Source organism: Heliangelus exortis, chromosome 19 (assembly GCF_036169615.1).
Source record: "Heliangelus exortis chromosome 19, bHelExo1.hap1, whole genome shotgun sequence".
NCBI classification, from domain to species: domain Eukaryota; kingdom Metazoa; phylum Chordata; class Aves; order Apodiformes; family Trochilidae; genus Heliangelus; species Heliangelus exortis.
The window spans coordinates 3,642,355-3,661,763 of NC_092440.1; the positions used below are offsets into that span (position 1 = coordinate 3,642,355).

Genomic DNA, 19,409 nt, shown 5'->3' on the forward strand with positions numbered 1-19,409 from the left:
TACTCTTTGCATTGTAATTTTCTCTCTTTCCTATGATTCAAGCACAGTCTCAACAGCCAGTTTAATTTTTTTCCATTGCAAGAATGCAGGATGTAATTACTAACAGCTGATTAATTAAGAGAGAAATACAATTAAATCTGTACAATAGGTCTCCCTCAGGAGGTAATCTCAAGCTATTCATAGAGGTAATTTTCCACACTCCTAACAGAAGATCCATCACTACTGTGTTACCATTTTTTTGTTGGTCCTTAGGGTGGCAATGTCAATTTATCCAACCATTTATGGAGTGAAAAAAAGACAGAATGCTGCCCAGACTAGAACACTCATTTTTTTTTGCCTGACCTTTTGCATGAATCTACAACTTCCCTTTTGGCTGTGGGGTTCTTCCAAGTGCCCCAGTCCTACTCTCCACATAGCATTTCCTGTATTAATATTTTGACAAGAACCATAAGAAGCAGTTGGAAGCAAGGATCTACACAAAGGTACATGGCAAAGCAAGGACCACATGATGCAAAGTTCTTTTTTACTTTGCAGGAGCAAGTAAAGCAGAGGGATTCCTATGCACTCCATTTCTGCAGAGGCAGAGGGAATTAAGATACTTAGAACTGTTTCACATTAATATAGCCCCTTTTAACATGGCTCTAATGCATCAGAGGAGAGATTGCTTCAGTTAGAAGCCAAGCAATATTAAGTTAAGGGTGCCTACCTGCATTCTGCTCTCATTTAATGGAGCCCACTTGCCAGCAAGTTAAATATCTGCTGTTTGGTAGTGAAGAAAGCTAACAGATATCACTGCATCTTTAGCAGAGTACAGCTGTCCTGCTAACCAAAGCTTTTGCAGAAATCATTGGTAGAGTGTAAAGAGTCTCCACACACAGCTAGGGAGCTTGCAGTGTTTATTTGCAGAGGTTTGTTCATGTAAGAAGAGACTTTTATGCCTCCTTAAGCAGGGGAACTGGAGCTGGGTTTCTTAGTATCCATGTCATCTTCTGCACCACCTTGAAACTTGTCTGACATGGATGTGTTAAAAACAGAGGCTGCAGGTTTAGTGCCAGTAGAGCCAGGGCTTTGAGAAGGTGTGGGAGCATTGCCAAGAAGTCTAAAACAAGAGAACATTTCCAGTGAGGACTTGGCATCAGCAATGTGGCAGGTAACTAAACCTCCCACACTTATCCCTGCCTTTTCTTCAGCAGCTGAGTTTGTGGGAGTCAGGATGTCTCTTTGGCATCACTGATAAATCAGTCATATTACACTATATACTTTTAAGTCACTAAGACAATGATTTACAGTAGATTAAGATTTACAGTATATTTCCTTTGCATAGTTTATTACTCTTATGTTAATGAGCATATATACAATGAGTATTTGAGGTTGAGACAAAGATGTTCCTTTTTTTTTTTTTTTCTCCTAAGTTGATCCAGCACTATTAAAACTGAGCAGGATCAGAGCACTTCACCTCTTAACATGTTCCCCAATACACCATTAAGAAGTGAGTTTGCTCAACTGAGAAACACCAAAGAAAGCATAAAGTTCCTACAACAAAAGCCAGATCTGCATCACTCTAATGCTGAGTGACACGTGCCTTTGTCACTCCCTGGAGACTTCTTGTGTGGGAAGATGCAATGCAGCAAGATAACATCTATCAGAAGATAATTATGTCATTGCATGTAGCTAGCAAAGACCCATCCCAAGAGTTCATGTTTCTCAGCTCACTAATGTACTTAGCAGCCTGGAAACCTCCAGTTAAAGAAGGGAGTTAAAGAAACCTCCAGTTGATCACTAGAGGATGCAAATCAGCCATGCTGTGGGAAAACAAACTCAGTAAAAGAACTGACTTAATGTTCAGGTTTATTCTCTCAAAGAGAGAATAAACTTACAAGGAGAAGGGTTTTAAAAAAAGACTAAACAGAAGGATGCTAATCTTTGTGTTACTGACTGAAACCAACAGAAAAGGAGTGTTACAGAGCTGGAGAAGTGCTCTCTTCCCCCAACACCAGGAGGGAAACATGAATTCTTTCTATGAACCCTGTCTGTTTTAAGCTAGCCTTCTCTTCCAAATGATTCAATCCTTTCCTACCTTTTCTTGTTCACTGTTGTTAGACAAGTCCACTGGTATTTCAGATCAGGGCTTAAAGTCACAGGTCTGTTCACCTGTGGGTGGTAAAAGTACATATCAGACAAAAGCACAGGACAGCTTTTTACCATGAAATTAGTTGAACTGACAGCTTGTGCTCTCTTTTTTCTTTTTACAGCTGTTTCTACTAGGACAAGCTCTTGAGGTTTGGATAGTGGGGCTGAGAGTGCCTTATAATGGATTTTTCTGCTGCTCCTCTGACAATAGGGTTGGAGTCACCCATAGCAAGTAAAAGCTACTTCCTATTAGGCAAATATTATCTAAGTTACTGGGCAAATCCTCAGAGCAAACTTTTAAATCAAATCCTGCAGTCTGGAAGAGATATTTCACATGCTGTGTTTCAGTGAGGGCTGCATAGACCATGGATGGCCCAGAGGACTTGTACCTGGTGGGCATGGGGTAAGCACAGCCTCCCACAGCTCCCAGTCAGCTGGCTCCTACTGACAAACCTGCTTATTCATGACTTCTGGAAAAGGACCAAAGACCCTGGGCATGGTCAAATTGGGAAGTTCAAGAACATTGAAGTGAAGTTGATTAATTCTGCCTTCTAGATTGTGCTTCTTGCTCCATGACTGCCTTGGATATTGCCCTTTCCCAGTCTTTGCAGCTGCAGAGAGACAGAGGGGAAAAAAATCCTTCAAACCAGTGCCAACTTACTGGTTTCCTCAGTCTATTCAAAACCCTGGGCCCAAGCAGGACAGACAGAGTTTTCCTCTCACATAACCTGTCCTCTGGTAGCCCCAGGTAAACAGTAGCTGAAAGCAATAGTTCTAGGAGGATGTCTGGAGTCAATGGGAAAGGAATGAGGAAGGTCTCTGCCAAATGCCTGAAGTCAAAATTTCTTATCAGTACACCCAGCCATGCTCTGTGGTGTCTCAGTGCAGGGTTTTTGAGATCTGAGTTAACTTGTCCTTAGCAACTGTGTTTTTCAACAGAACAGATCACAATGGTGAGAAAGTAAATATACAACAGAGGACTTTGACTCTCCAGTCCTTCTGGTCTGGCCATTTTCATCACTGAGAGATACTGGGAGAATTATCTTTCAGATGTCAGATTGTGTTACTCCTAGCTGATGCTTTCTTTCTGTAGGGACAGGAAATTCTGGTGCCTGGGCTGTTATGCAGCTTTGTCTGGAGCCTTAAAATAGATGTGTATGATGCATTTGGAATAACACCATGAAGGTGCCCACTAATTCCTTAATCATAGAATTATCATGATTCCTATCATACCAGCTCTGTCAGCTTTTCTAAGTGCAAAGGTCCCCACCAGGGCCTGCACAGCCAAGTGCTCTGTCACCTATGCACCCAAATCCTGACAGATACAGGCAGTTATGCAGGGGACACTGATAGATAGGAAGAAATTCATACCTATTCACCCTGACAGTACAATTAGACAAGCAGGTAATATTACTAAGGCTAAAAATAAGAGGGGTAAAAAAAAGAAGAAACAATTATTTTGTGATAGCAGGACTCACAATGCAGGGCTGTGACTTTTACATACTACAGGCAAGCAGTTTTGAGTGAACAACCTAAGTGCTGGTTGCCCTTGCTGCAACCCAGACAACATATGCAGCTTCAGCATATGCAAATTAGCAGTGGTGCCTTTTTGCTAATAAAAAAATATTTCTGAGACATTCTGCTATTCCTTTATCATAAGACTATTGCAAAAATAATAATAAAAAATAAACACAGATCTACTTAGATAAATGTTGCATTGAGGTTTCCAGTATGACCCCACATCTTCACACTGGCAAGGGGCAAGGAGAAAAAAATCCAAGTGGACTCTGTAGTTTTAAAAACTGAGTGTCTGTAACAAGCCAAACTGTGCCCCAGAGTTCACTGTCTGACACAAACCACTGCTGATGGGAGGGCAGCAGTGCTTGGCTCCTCACTTAAGCAAGTGGCATATGACAAAAATCAGATGATGCTCCTCGCTCCTCTCTTTAGCACTTGGTGTGTCAGAATTTAACTGGGTCTAACAATCAGCTCCTGTGTGCACACACTGACCATGGCTGCAGCCTGGCTCCTTGTCTCTCTGTGCACCTACCACTAACACAGTAAAGAAGCTGTGCCTCCAGGTAAGGAAAGGCAGAGGATTCTCAGGACATGGAGACTACCACACAAGTGGGACTAAGGCTGCCTCCTCGCTAGGATGAGTCCTTTTCTTTCTTGGGGAAAACAACACTGGAGCTGAGACAAGAAGCAAATGCTTTTTGATGCATTTTCACAGCTTACCATGAAGGGGAATAATAATGTCCTTTTACTGAGCTCACACAGCCAAATGGGTTAAAGGCAATTCCTAAAGCTCTGCCAGATTTATGGTGATTGGCCCTTTCAGTCAGGGGGAAATGTGGAGCTTTGAAGAGCTGATCAAAGAGGAAAGTTTGTTTTAAAGGGTGTGATGAAACATAGAGCTTGTGGCTCATGAAAACCACCCAAAAATCCAGGAAATAAGGTTTAGTGATGCCCTGAAAAACAGAAGATAAATCAGATGTCTTGCAAAGTAAGTGAACACACTTATATTACAGAAACTTGCAGTTGCAGCAAGTGGTTTGTGCTCAGATAGAGATTTTAAAAAAGGGGGATACACACACATATGATTCTGTATCCAGCAGCAAAACAGTTGATCTGGGGTAGTATCTTCTAAAAAAGACCACAAAGTGCCAGCCATCTTTCTAGTGCTTCCCCTGCAGTCCTACAACTCACACTGGCAATTAACACGGTGAGAGGCATTTGTGAGCAGCCAGCAAGGCTGGAGGGGCACTTCATAAAGGTAAGGGCTGAACTACCCCTCCCACCACCACCTCCAGTGACCAGAACACGGTACCACAGCAGGGCTTTCCCTCTCCAGCTTGCCCTGTTACACTTAACCCTCAGCTGAAGTAGTCCTAATCTTAGGCTGTTACCAAACCCACAATACCGCTATCTGCAGTTCCCAAAACAAGGCAGTGCTTGCACACAGCACAGTGCTGATCTGAATCAGCAGATTCATCGTCTCAACCAATTCGTAGGGAATGAGGTAGAGCTACCCCTAACGGCCAGGGAAGGCCTTGCCCTCCTTTTATGACACCGCAGTCAAGCAGCAGTTGCCTTAATGCCCAGTGTCCCGGGGAAGGGAGCAGCAGTTCCTCTCAACAGCCTCTTCCCAACCTTCATACAGATACACTGGGGGGAAAGGTGTGCTTGTCACAGGCTAAAACACAGGAAACAAAAAACCTGAGTGCACCTGATCTTCACTGCCAAGAGACAACAGCAGTTGGAGGAGGTAAGAATATATGGCAGAGCAATTAAATCAGTGGATCATTTAGGTTCTTTCTGAAGTATGCTGTTCAGCTCAGTGGGGCACAGACTGCTGAGCATTTAAGTGTTTGCTCAGCAAGCCCTCACATCTAGGCAGTCAGGTTCAAGACCTGTCCTTGTACACACCACTGCAAGGCATCACCTCTGCTCCCTCACTTTTAACACTCGCCGCCTATAATCAATTTTATTCCCATTATCTTAAAAACACTTATCCCATCTATTAAGCTAGGAGGAACTGCACACTCTCCTCTGTACTGCAAGTAACTGCTGTACAAAGAGCCACAGCAGAAACACCATACTTGTACACAGTGGTATTGAACCTGCTCTTTTCTCTCCAGGTGGCAAACCAGAATCTGGCTCTGGAAGCAAGTCCTGCCAGGCGTGTTTCAGTAGACATGAGCAGTCTAACACAGTCCACAAAGCCATGAAAAAAGTCAGAGACAAGCTGGGTAAAGTTTTTGTGTTCCAATCCTCAATAAACAGCCACTTTTCTCTCAAAGTTCTCCAGAATGACCAGGAACTACTACTGCTTTAGGAAGATGAAAGGCAAAGTCAAGCCAGCTGGCATTTAAACCACTGCTCCAGGCACAGATGATACCTGCAAGCCTGCCTGCAGCCCCATTCTCTCTCTTCCACCCAGGAAAGATACCCAGTTACCACATTCTGCACTTTTTCTCTTCTGCATCACTAACTAGTGGCAGAGAAGAAATCAAGCTGAGCCTGAGAGGAAGAGCAGCAGTACCAGTGGCTAGGAAGGGTCTCCAATCCCAAATGGAAGCTGAAACCTGGTAATTACCACAAGCATAGCTGTTTGCTCTCTGCATGTCTCGTCTCAGCTGGCGTACTTTGTCTTTCAACTCTGCAATGCCCATATAGTTAGAGTTATTCAGCTCTCCCTGCAGAGCCTGAAAAAACTTGGCCTATAAAACAACAAAGAAAAGGAAGGTAAGAAGATCCTGAGCCTTCACTTCAGCGATATAAGCCCCTAGAGCCACCACCGCCCCTCCACCACCTCACACACCCATTGAAAGCTGGAGCTGGGCGGGGCTCCAGGGCTCCCGAGCTCGCTCGGGACTCCCTGCACCCCGGGGACTCTGCTCCTTCTGGTCTTTGGAACAAACTACAGCCCAACACAGCAGATGTTCACATGCCCTGTGTAGTCCCCAGAACCTGACAGTAGGTCAGTCCAAGCAATCACTGGGCTGCTCTTAAGCCTTTGCTTTCCTCAACATTCCTCAAAGCTCTAAAGAGCAACTGCAACAGCACAACCCCTTCAGCCCTCTGCCACTTAACAGTGTATGGGAAGATTCCCTATAGATTTGTCTCACTCAGGGAGCTGTTAGATCTGCTGCTGGGTCTTCAGCACCACCAAAGTGGCCTCCAAATGAGAAGCATGATCAAGGGACCAAACCCAAGTGCAGGCTTCCAAAAATCTCTGGAGTAGAGCAGATACAGAATGAGTTGGTGCCCTATGTATCCACTGCATTTACCTAGGGAATGCTAGCATGCCCCAAATGTTGGATGCCAGGAGTAGATGTACTACTCACCTCAAATCTAGAAAGCTCCTACAACAGGGAAAATTTATACCAACAGCTTCTGAAATGCTTCCAACTGTACTCCAGGTCTCTTCCCTGGCTGTGATGATATAGCTTAAAAGTACAGTATTTCTTCTAGATAGTGATGGTGTTTTACTTTTTTCTTTAAAATGGAATTTATTATTTGTCACTACAAAGGGATTTCAGTAACATTTACATTTATTCAGGACCTTCAATGCTCTACAAACAATAATTTCAAAATCAAAGCTAGTGTGTGAGGACAGGAGACCTCATATTGCACTTCCAGCCTTAAGTGTGATTCATCTTAGCCCTATGACAGGAGTGCATCCAGGGTCCTCTGGAATTACTGTGGAGGATTCCAAGAGCTCAATGTTTCCAGAAAATTCAGGTATGCTAATACTCAAAGAAATATAAGCAACAGATATCTGTACAAAACTAGGACTCCATGTGCCTTAAGATGGAGCATTCAGCTGACACACACACACAAGTTTTAAATTTGTTTTCAAAAAAAGACCAAAATGCACTTCGCCATCCTATCTCATTATCATCCTAATGCTAAGATCCAGTAACCTCACTAGAAAGGCATTACAAGTACCTTCAAATAGGGTATCAAGCCAGCTTTTTCCTTCTCCATTTGTTTCTGCTTTCTCAAAGCCCTCTCGCAGATCCTTGGGTTCTGCTCCATGTCTAAGTACAGCTCTCGCAGGCATTGCTCAGTGTAGGTCAAAGACTGCTCCTCAAATTCCTCTGAGGAAATCAGCTTGCAAAATGATATATTGAGGGGGTACTCGTTGTCAAACTCATCCAAGCTCTCCATGCTGTACCTGATCGGAGACAGAGGGTCCAGCTGTAGGCTCTCCCCAGCTGGTGAAGACGAGAGAGACATTTTCTGGTGATGAACTGTGGCCTTCCTTCTGCCCCATCCACAACAAGCAGGGACCTGAGTAACCCCTGCTACAGGGGCTCCCCAGCACCCTCCTTAGGGCTTCTCCCAGTAAAAAAAATCATGATAGCAGCAACAGCATGGTAACAGCAACTCTGCATGGAATCTTTGGAGCAAAACCTCATCGGGACAGGAAAACTGGGGCAGATACTATCCCTCACAGGGGTTCCCTGCCCTCCCCTGACTTTCAGGCCAACGTGACCTCCCTCCCCTACAGCTCCTGCCCAGAACAGCGGGGGGCAGGAGGTGGCCTCCCATGGGTGAGCATAAGCGGCTGAGAGCAGTTAACAGCGAGACAAACGCCTCAGGCCCCTCACTCAACCACACCCAGAGGGACAAGCACCCACGAGAGAAGCACCTGCGCTGCAGCCAACGTCCAGGCAGCCCGAGGAGCGGTGCCTCCCCTCCACGCTCACCGGGAGGACGAGAGAGGGCAGCAGGACCGCCGTGAGGAGACCCCGCGGTGCGGAGCAGCTCCCGTCCCGCAGCCCCCGGCCCCGCTCCGCCCGCCCAGACCCTGAGGGGAGCGGACGGGGCCGCCACGCGACGCGCGCCTGCGGCAGGCCTCGCGCCCGCGCGTCTCACAAGGGCCAATCACAGCACGCGGTGGCGCCGCACGCGCCACGGGCGCCCGTTGGCAGAAGGGGCGGGGCCTCAGCCGCCGCCGTTCCTTTCGGCGCCGTCTCGTTTCCCTCAGCGCGGCGCAGGCAGCGGGAGGCGGGTGCTGGGTGGTTACAAGACTTTTATTAGTAACAGGCCGGCCCGGAGGGGCAAAGGGATTATTTGCAGTGTTTAGCGGTGTCCAGCTTCCTGTGCTCGGGATTGTAGGGCGCCTTGGCGAAGCACATGGCAGCGGCACGGTCGCAGTTGCAGATGAACATCTCGCACTCGTTGTTTTTGGCTGGAGGGGAGAGAGCGGGAGCGGTCAGGACCTGCTTCTCTTTGACCAGGCATGGCAGTGACTCAGGCAGGGGTAGGGCTATGTCACTGCTGCTGTCATCTTGGGGGTCTGTGTGCTGCTCCCCCTTAAGCCTCTGGCCTAGCAATCTATTTACGCCTTGCTCTCTTCCTTGCAGCACTGTTTGCCAGACTACCTGCTATTTTATCCACATTTGAGAGACCTAACAAACCTACTGTTATGCTGGTGATGTTTGGCAGAAGTTGTGTAACACGAGTTAGGATGCTGCTTTCTTAGTTCCTGACAGTAAAGGCACTCCCAGAAAAGGGATGCAGTCCCCTGGAGAGAGGACAAGTGCCCCTCTGTACCAAGTTAAGGTGTATTTTCCATAAATTTTGTGCTATATAGAGAATACTCACTCTGGTGTCCATTTGGGCATGGTAACCCCATGTAAAACAAGCAGCCCTCCCCCCCAACAAGGACTTGGACTGAGCCTTTCTGCCACAATAGCACCCAGTGCAACACAGCCCTGTTCCTTCAAAAGAGAGAGGCTGGAGCAACGTGTAAAGCAGAGTGACGTGGAAGTGGACATACTGTGACATGTAATCTCCCCTTTGGAGCAGCTGAATTTGTACATCTCTGTGTAGGGGTTGTCGAGTAAGAACTTGCATGAGTCTAGTTTAGTTGCCTTTGTGTAGCATCCATCATGTACTTGACAACACCTGGGAAATAAGAAGAAAAGGTCAGAAAATACCAAAAATGCAAAGTCTATAGACCTGTAAGACAGAGAGTACACTAGTATTGCTTTGAAAGGGCACTGAACAACCACCAAAAAATGGTACCCAGTGATAAGAGGGCAGGCAGAAGTTCTGCCAGCAAATGGTTCAAGAGGTGTCTGGCACATGGGTACTTGGTGCAGCATCTTCACAAAGCTGTTCACTGGTCCCAGGGAAAGGAAAAGCCAGTGTGTACCTGACACACCCTGCCAGTGCCCAGAGCTGAAGAGCTATCAGGCAACACAGCTCCCTGCATCTTGACCATCAGCCTTGTGTCATCTCTAAACTGCCCCAGACACATCTTAGCATTTAGCAGCTCAGCCCTGCACGTGTTGCTGGTCGTGCACTGGGCAGCGTGCAGAGCTTTGGCACAGCACTGCTGCCAAAAAAATAACACTGGAATGAATGCAGTGTAACTGCCACAGAAAAAAAGAGTTGCTTGGATTATATTTTATCTTAGTAATAAGGCAGCAAGGTGTGATTGTACACATTGGTCTTTGAAAGTAATATTCATCCACAGATGTCAGAGAGTTTTGTGAACATTTACAGGCAGGGCCAGCTGCAGTGAAGCTGGCATGCTGAACCATGAAAGCACAAGGAAGGAAAGAGCTTTGTAAAAGCAGAGTCTTACAAACCTGTCCAGCTCATCCACTGGAGTCCCACTGCCCCCCAAGCCACAGTAACAGCCGTAGTCACCGTAGTCCCACAGGGGATGGCTGGCTGGGATGGTGCATTTGATCATGCTGCGAAACTCCCACACAGCTCGGGGGGAGACATCAGCACAGGCAGCAACCCCTGAGGAGACAGGAAAAGGTTTGAGTTAGGCATGGAGTTACCAACTCAGGGGAGTCCTGGGGGGGACCACCTACACACCCAACAGCAGGAAAAGCAGGGCCAGGGACTTCATCCTCAAGGACTTAACAGAGACTGCTGCTAGCAAAAATGCAGCTCTTTATACTACAAGTTCACCTTGACATGAGTGCGAGATAAACAAGCCAGTATTTATGTTACTAAATGCAGAATTCTTCCATCAGAGGCTGTGGGCAGCAGGTTGTGACATGACCAGTTGAAGGCCAATGGAATTAAATATCTGAAAGTCAAGGAAGGCAAATATTTACTCCCTAGATTTTTGCTATCAAATTCTTTTATTGCTGTTATTAGAAGCCACCCTGAAAGACTGGAACATTTTTAAGTACACTGTACTAAAAAGTAGTAGCAGTGTGATAGATACTGGTCCAGGAAACTCTGGCACAACAGCTGATCCTGGCATCCTCTTTATAGTATCCCACATTATTAAATTCTGTATCTCTATGGATTCCTCTGGCCTAATTCAGAGCACAAGTACAGTCATCCACTTTTCCCAAGTGGCCATTTGGCATTAGCTGAAGTGAAAAAAATTCCAGCTGCTTTTTACTTTGAAACCACACAGGAGGAAATAGGTATCACTAGGCAAGAAGCAGGACCCAAGCAACCTGGAAAGCCTGTGTCTGGCTTAGACAAGGAATAGCCTCTGGTTTTACGTGACCATGGAAATGAACTGGGCATTTTTACACTCTCTAGAGATAGATCTAGACTGTTCACTTTTTAGTAAGATTCTGCATTTACTTTTAAAGCACCAAGTAAGCCTTCAGTTTTTAAGAGCAGAGGAAGGGGCAAAGCCCACCTTTCCACAGCAGCCTAGTATATATCAAGGTGCTTGGTCAGAAGTTCAGGGTTCACCACCCTTTGGTAGGTTCTGTAGGGGACAGTGAGGACACCTCCCCCCTCACAGTGGCTGAAATGATGCCAGAGTGCCCGCAGTGTTCATAGGACATTGACATATCCCTAGGACATGTAGCTAAATGTAGACATGCTGATGAACAACCAGAACCATTCTGACTTTTTCTGTTCTCTCACAAGTACTTGATTTTCTGGAATTCCCCCCTCACAGGTTAGCTAAGGCCAAACATGCTGAGTTAACAGGTTCAAGATTATCGTGTCCCAATAGCGAGAATATTGAACTAATGGCTGATGTAAAGGACAGTCTGTACCACAGTTCAGAAACAAGGATTTAATCTTTTGCCCACAGATCAATCTGCTGACTTTCCCTCCAGTATCCACGTAAGCGTTCTCTCTTTTGCTACTTTGGCCACCTTTACCCTTTTTAATTCTTATTTATCTGTTCTCTTACCTGTGAATTGCAAGACTCTGTGGTTCCTTCTTCCACACTTCTCAGTCTGCTCTGTTATTGATGCTGCCAGGAAAACTTCTGATAAAGTCACCTTTTAAGTCACAAATCAAGAATATTGTCATATCTTGGATCTCATGCGTTTTAATTCAAGAGCATCACCAAGTGTGGGAAAGCAAGCACGTGAACATTACAAGATTATTCCATGAGAAAAATCCCATCAGGCTAAAGATTTTTCCACCAATGCTAATTTTGGCTTCCCTCAACCTGTGCTGCATACAAAGCCCCTGGTCCTCAGTATGCTTGTGAGGACATCTCAAAACCATTTCCTAAATTCACAGGCTTGAGCCGTAGGTAATTTTTGAGAATTCTCTGTAATTAAGACCTGATGTACAGATTTATCTACTATTCTACACTGTTAGAATTAACCTTTCTCTTGTAAGAGAAAGGAGATGGGAAGGGAAGAAAAGGTTTTAATAGACAATTCTACAAGAGAAATGTTACAAGAGAGGAGAAAAGAGAAATACTACAAGAGATATGTTCTCTTTTCCCAGGCAACCCTCAGCAAGACAAGAGGGCACAAGAGGTCTCAAGTTGTGCCAGGGGAGGTTTAGGTTGGACATTAGAAAGAAATTCTTTACTGAGAGGGTGATCAGACATTGGAATGGGCTGCCCAGGGAAGGGGTGGATTCTCCATCCCTGGAGATATTTCAAAAGAGCCTGGATGTGGCACTCAGTGCCATGGGCTGGGAACTGCAGTGGGAGTGGATCAAGGGTTGGACTTGATGATCTCTGAGGTCCCTTCCAACCCAGGGAATTTTATGATTCTATGATATTTTATTTTCTTAGATCTAGTCCACCAGCCATTAAATCCAGAGCACCTGAGCTGAACTTCTAAGCATCCCATCATCTCCTGCTTTCTTGAACCTACACGCATCTATACAACACCCCTGTGACATAGAGAAGAGCCATGATACCTCTTAAAACCAGATCTGCCTCATTATTAACTGGGCCACTGCCAAAGGCTGGAAGCAGAAAAGTCCAAGCCCTGCTTGGGGCTTTTGTCCCCAATGGGCAGGATGTGACTCCTGCCATGTCCAAATTCACCTGAAATCTCCTCCATTTAAAAATCTCCCACCCCCAAATAAAGACAGAAAAGGACAGTTTTCAAATAATTTATTAGGAATTTAAAACTGAAATCTGGAAAAAGGGTTACAGGTGTGGAGAGAACAAACATTGGAGTGTAATAACTTACTGGCTTAAAAACACAGCTTTATTTCTTTTAAAAAAAATGCCCACCCTGAAACCGGAGCCCCAGCCTCCAGGCAGTGGCAGCACTGGCCAGAGAGTGAATCCCAGCCCAGCAGCAGCACAGCTGCCCTCGGGTGTCTGGAGGGGGCACGGCAGCAGTTCAGCGCATTTACCAAGAGGGAGGAAAGCGCTGGCTGCAGACCCAAATTTGAAGTATATAGAATAAAAATAAACCCAATAAAATGCAGCTCTTCTTTAATTAGGAAATATTTAAAAAAACAGACATACAGACTCTTGTCTCAGTAACAAAAATTATTGCTTTGTGTTTTCAGTACGAATCTGTTAAGTACCCTCTTACCTAAACAGAACTCTCCAAACGCATCACCCAGGTCAGGACAAGCCCTGGCAGATGGGGGAGGGATGGAAGAGAAGGACTCTGTGGCCCTCCCAGTCCTTTTCTAAATGCCCTTCTCCCTTACAGGGGCTCAGTTTGGGGGAAGGGAGGGAATGATTTTTAAAACTTAAGATGAAGCTGTTATTTCCCTGGGAAAAGAGTTTGGCTGCATCTTAATAAAAGGCTTAATCACCCCCTTAACAAGGTCTTTGGTTCACTGAAATCCGGACCCAAACCTGCCCCATGTGCTTCTGCGGGAGGCTTCCCCTGGCAGGGGCCTGTTTGCAGGGCCTGGACTGTGCCAGGGGAGGCCCCGGCAGGTTCTGGAGAAGGAGCAACCCCACACAGGACAACAGACAAATTCCCACAGTCTTCAGAACATTGAGTAAAGCAAATGGGAAGCTGCAATTCTATAATTCATATAATCCCTGAGAAGCCCTTAACCCGCCCCAAATCACCACCCTAATGCTTTTCTCCCCCATTAATGACTCCCCAACCCCAACGCCCTGCCCTCCAGAGAATGACCACCCAAATCTCCCCCAGCCCTGGCTGGACACCCCTTCCAATAATACCCTGGCCTCCGGAGGAGGATCCCCTTTCCCAGGAAATCTTGACACGAGTGATAGTGTTTGGAGAGTGAATTCCTTTCAGAGTAACCAAGACAAGCAGTGGCAGTAAAGCCCTTTACCTAAAGCCCAACCAGAGGCTGGCACTACGGAGTCCAGTGATGGAGTCTGTACATCGAGCGATTGGAAGCAGCTTTAACCCGCTCAGCAAAACAGCCAATGGCTGATACCTTTCACCCCCCTCCCTCCCCCACCCCCCCCCTTACATCTCATCAGAGGTCTTAAAATCTTACAGTAAAAGGTGTACAAAAAAAGAACGGAGTCCTGTCAGGATTCTGCTGGAGAGTATTGCTCACACTGCGGCACCAAGTCCAGGACCTGGAGCTGCTCCTTGGAGCCAGGCTGCAGGAAGCAGCCAGGTTCAGCTCACAATATTTACATATTATACAGGAGGAAAAAGAAAACCCCACATAAAACTAAACCTAGGAAAAAAAAAAATCTTTCAGCTGTAAGGATAGTGTTTTTCACTTAGCAAAATATACATTTGTTTTGTTCCATAGCGATGTCCAACGTTTTCGGATCCTTAGAGTTTCACACTTTTCCAAGCCTCAGATTTACAAAACAGAAACAATTAAAAACAGTTTCTTTAAAAAAAAATAGAAATACATCAGTTCCTCTCAGCCTTTTCTTTCCGTGTCTCTTTCTTCCCTTCAGAACTGCATTCTTGTTACATACCGTGCTTTAAAAACACTGACGACAACAACAAACAGAGCTGAAAATATTCAAAACAGTTTCAAAGCCAAATAAAAATACTCCTCAATAAAAACTACCTAACACAATCACAAAGCCAATTCATAAAATATGTCTACTAGCTCGGGAAAGAGCAAACAACAAAAAGAAGGGGTAGCCCCCCAAAAAAGATAAAAAAATAAAATAAAAAAATAAAACTAACAGCTAATAAAATAAATAAAAGAAGAATCGGTGGGCTGGGGGCAGGGAGGGGAGAAGCGTAAACCGTCGGTGGTTAGTAAGAAAGCGAGATGATCTCCTTGGGTTCAGTCCAGTGTGGTCTGGTCAAAGGGAGAGATCAGGGCAGGGTGGCAGGAGCCTGGCAGCCAGCCGGCAGTGTGCAGTTTGATTCAAGAAAAAGGGAACCTTGGCTCATCTCCCGAGGCTCACCAGATCCTCCAGCCGCTGTCCTCGGTTGGGTCACTGGGGAATCTGTGGGACACAGCAGGGGAGGGAAGGGACAGGATCTAGAACAACCAACAGTTTTTCTCTTGGGATTTTCTTTTGGTGTGATCTGGCAGAAAGACTTGATACCCAAACACTGACTTGCTCAGCATCTTGCTGGCACGATGCCAAGGCACTGAAAGGATGCTTCCATCTTTAATGGTCCTGTGACAGCCTGGGAAACAAGGACCCCAATGCCATGCAGACTGCCTGCCCCAACCTATGGAACTCCTGCCCCCTGGGAGGGCTGTGACACAGTGGGGTTCAGCTGTTTCTCCAGCACTCAGCTCAGTGCAGCCCTGCCAAGCCACCGCAGGCTCCTGTCTGGACATTCCTACAAGATTCTGCCCTCCTTTTTGAAAAACTGAGAGATTCTTAAATTCTTGTATCTTACTTTTAAGCCAACTACAGCCACATTTGCAAAGCAAACAGACACCATCCACCAGTTTCCCTCACAGGCCCATCTAAAGAAACAGAACTGCTCACTCAGATTTCCCTTCTGCCCTTCTTAACTCAGGCAACAAAGAACAACCTCAGTCCCCAGAGACAGTGGTCTCAGTGGCAGTGAGAACAACTATGTGCACACAGAGCCAAGTTTGTCTCTTACAATCTTTACTGGGTTCTGATTCTGCCCAACCCTGCAGGGGTTCCAGTCTTAGGAGTGTGAGGTAGAAACGCAACCTGCCCAGCATCTGGTGCAGGAGAGCCTCAGGCTGGCTGCAGGACTCCTCCTGCAGGCTAGATCAGACCAGTGAGCCTCACAACAGCATCCACAGCTCCTGCTGAAAGCACAGGGGCCAGCTCACAATTTCACTTATTATCACTTATTACCCATTCCTGTAAGCTCTCTTACCTCCTGCCTCCTTGTCCCCCAGCTTCAGTGATACCCATTGGTAAAAGCTGTTGCAATCAAAGGACCCTGAAAAAAAAAAAAAAAAAAAAGTTATATCCCCACTCTTAAACAGACAAATGAAGAGTAAAGAAGAACTACTACCACAACAAATTTAGTCACAGCCTACATGCTGCAAAAGGTAGTCACAGGTGCCAGGTCTAAAGAGAACATCATCCCCAGGACACTGTGTCAGGGCCAAAATGGGGTCTTGGAAAGTCTGGGACAGATGAGGAAAAGGTCTGAAGATCAGGGCCTTGATTGATGGCCAGTGACAGCCATCACAGGCCAAGGATACAGGCTCCAAGGCAACTGCTGCATCCTGCACCAGCCATCTGCAGTCTGGGGCTCAGAGGTGGCACGGGTTTGAGCCAAGAATTGTCCAGCACCCAACACTGCTCTCCTTCATCACCACATAGAGATGAAGCCCCTTCCCCTGGCTCTGCCACTCCATCTTTCTCCCCTGCACAGAGCCCAACAGGGAACACTCACCCCTAGGCTGTGGCCAAAGCCGGTGCTGGGGGCCGGGCTGGCAGCGCTGATGTAACTGCTGACCCCTGAGTCCTGGTTGGCAGCTCCATAAAGCTCTGCCATCGGGCCAGGGCTGGTGGTGCCCAGAAATCCACCGGTGCGACTGGGAGTGGAACCTGGAGGAGGAGGCAGAAAAACTACAAAGTGAAGATCCTCAAAACACAACCCCATCCCGTGTCCCTCCCCGCAGCCCACCGCAAACCACCGGGACAGGAGGTGGCAGTTACCTGTCCCTCGCACCACGGCCGCCGCAGCCGCTGCTGCTGCCATTGGTCCATAGGCAGTGAGGGGGATTGCTGGAAAAGAAGGAACAGGCATCTCAGGGGCACTCTGGCTACATGGGAAACTCCTCAACAGCAGCTTTCATTTCCTGCTGCAAAATACCAGGCCCACACAGACGTATCAGCTTAGTGCATCACACAGGACATCCAAGGATGACAATAGGAGAGTGCACAGCTCTGCATTTATTGGTGTCCCTTTGTCCAGCAGATGTCCGTGGGAATCCACTGGCCTGGTTCTGCTAAGCCCACAGCCTGGAGCAGCTGAGGGTATGATGTGGAAGAGCTTAAGCACAAGTGGGCAATTTCAGATATATCCTGTTGCTACTCAGCTTGCAAGATGCAGTTAATCTGAAGCTACAGATCCAGACTTCGGTTGTAAATCTGGAGAAACACAGCAGCTGTCAGCTCAGAGCCCTGAGGTCCAGCCCATCCTCTCTGTACCTTGGTACTATTCGTGAGTAACAGTGTAACAGCCTCTGTCTCCCTGTTTCTCTACTCTGTTTAAGATGCATCGTCCTCCCTACCCTGAGTTTTGGTTCTGAACTGCTCAACCCCTTGCAGTTCACCACAGAAGAGCAGGAAACATGTACCTAGGGAGCAGGAACTAGAAATGGCTTAATTAAAACAGTAAGTCTTAATTTATACATAGCAGTTCTAATTCCCAACTCCGTTGCCACAGGCATCCAGCCCTCAGGGCAGGAGGCATCTAGCCAGTATGTTTCTCTTTGCCCTTAAAATGACTGGGTCAGCATTTCATGCTTGAATGTGAAATTCACTGTGATTCTGTTTAGAGCACCATAAAAAGAGGTCAGAACAAATCAATCGTGTTAAGGCTGAAACCCAGACTAGCTTATAAGGGAATATTTAGTAGCAGGCACCAGCCTGTTTCAAACACACGTCATATGAAGCCTGTATCTGGGTTAGCCACTCGTTACAGGCCCTGGGCCAACACAAGCATGCTGCTGCTTCACATCACCCCCAACGATGCTGTTCCAGGGAGGAAATGCTGCTGGCAGCTGTCCTCCTGCTCTGTCATTGCTTTAAGTCCCTAAACGAACAACTGAGCAAACACAGTTTTACTAAGAACAGAGACAAGGTCTTCTCAAAAAGATACCATTTCGTTTTCCAGGAAAACCCTTCTGGCCTTTGCACCAAGACACCAGGTTTGTGTGGTGAAGGCAAAGCATCTGCCCGTTTGCTCCCTGTGTGTTGGAGCAATCATCCCTGATTGTGCCATTCCCTCATTCAATTCCACTTGCCAAGCCCATCCAGCACAGCCCATTTACATGCACGTATCCACTTGAAGGCACAAGAGCCCTCGAGCACTGCACAGCTTGCTGGGCCTTTGTTGGAGCAAGGGGGGCCCTGCCCTTGGTGGGACCCACTCCAGCCCATAGATGGGAACTGCAGCTCGTGGCCCAGCCAAGAGGCTGCAGAGCGGCTGCTTAGCAGTAGGTAAGCGTAACGGGAAGGGAAGGATGCCATGATCCCCAGCTGGTCCTTCAGTGAGACACTCAGGACTGTAAGCTGGCATGGCACCCAGCCAGGACAGCAGCATTAATAACTTCTTGTTGTACAGATCCCTGGTGCACCCCAGCCACCAGTGACAGCCAGGCCCCAGGTGATCCCCTTCCACCAGGAAAAGGCACAACCGAGGATGGACCTTGGAGAGAAACTCACGTTTGCCAAATCCCTCACGTTCCTCTATGAATTTTATGGGTTTTGCTGAAAAATGCACATGTAAATAAGCAACTGGATCCACATCTCCTTTGCTTGGCAACCAAAAGGCTCAGAGGTGGGGGTCAGGTGTTTATGCAGTTGCATACCTGGTGTCAGAGAAGGGTTTTACTAAGAGGGAGTTAATCTCCTCCTAACTTCCTCAGGGCAGTTTGTTCATTGGTGGCTGCCAACCTCAGCATCCTCAGGAACAGAGAACACCTGAGGACTGACATGGTTACGTGCCACAAAAATGCCCTTTCAAGCCTGTTGGTACTGATAATTCGGGAAGCTTTTCCACAAGCCCAATTGCAGAGAGATTCAAACCCTGAAAAAGGTCAGGACAAGGAAGCACTGGAGAGGAGGAACACCACAGAAACGAGATGGCACACGGGGAGCAGGGTGCTACATGAAGCTGCTTTTCTACAACAAAAACCATGGACACAACAGAGCCAGGGATAACATGGCCATGGAAGGGAGAGCAGACAGAAGGAGCATAACCTACAGAGAACACACTGCACACAACCCAGGGGCTGAGGATCCAGAGGGTATTTGCACTGTGAGGACACTGAGCCAGGACTAGGCCCTGGAGACTGGTCTTCTGCCCTCGTTTCACTCCCTACAAGCACTGCAGGGCTTTGTACAGCCCCAACACACTTGCTTCTGCCTGGGAGTAGCTGGGCAGTTGCAGCACCAGGAGAAGGGAGAACATTCCCTGCAGCCCCTCCTGCACAGGGAAATGGGATTAGATTAGCCAGGAGTGTCCCCACACCCT

The 19,409-nt window shown here is 47.0% G+C and overlaps 2 protein-coding genes across 3 annotated transcripts in view; both read right to left on the reverse strand.

Moving 5' to 3' along the window:
• Positions 1-8,657: 8,657 nt before the first annotated feature.
• PLA2G1B (phospholipase A2 group IB) lies at positions 8,658-10,587 on the reverse strand. The gene is made up of 4 exons (XM_071762857.1): positions 10,480-10,587; positions 10,242-10,401; positions 9,425-9,552; positions 8,658-8,833 (listed from the first exon to the last, which is right to left on the reverse strand). The coding sequence occupies exons 1-4, from the start codon at positions 10,511-10,513 to the stop codon at positions 8,712-8,714; spliced, it is 444 nt and encodes a 147-aa protein (XP_071618958.1). The 5' UTR covers positions 10,514-10,587; the 3' UTR covers positions 8,658-8,711.
• Positions 10,588-12,932: 2,345 nt separating this feature from the next.
• The window catches only part of MSI1 (musashi RNA binding protein 1), a 30,218-nt gene continuing 23,741 nt past the window's right edge, over positions 12,933-19,409 (reverse strand). For both annotated transcript variants that reach the window (XM_071763737.1, XM_071763735.1), the window contains 4 exons: positions 16,865-16,933; positions 16,599-16,753; positions 16,071-16,136; positions 12,933-15,205 (listed from right to left, as the gene is read on the reverse strand). In XM_071763737.1, coding sequence (XP_071619838.1) covers positions 16,095-16,136; positions 16,599-16,753; positions 16,865-16,933 — 266 coding nt within the window. In that variant the 3' untranslated portion in view covers positions 12,933-15,205; positions 16,071-16,094. The remainder of the gene's footprint in view (positions 15,206-16,070; positions 16,137-16,598; positions 16,754-16,864; positions 16,934-19,409) is intronic.

Bases quoted from the DNA above. Each gene is read 5' to 3' on its own strand.
- PLA2G1B (XM_071762857.1), bottom strand. From the start codon at position 10,513: ATGAAGTCCCTGGCCCTGCTTTTCCTGCTGTTGG. The intron at 10,402-10,479 runs GTGTGTAGGTGG...CTGTCTCCTCAG, and splicing joins CCTGCTTTTCCTGCTGTTGG to GGGTTGCTGCCTGTGCTGAT. The intron at 9,553-10,241 runs GTTTGTAAGACT...CTTATTTCCCAG, and splicing joins CCAGTGGATGAGCTGGACAG to GTGTTGTCAAGTACATGATG.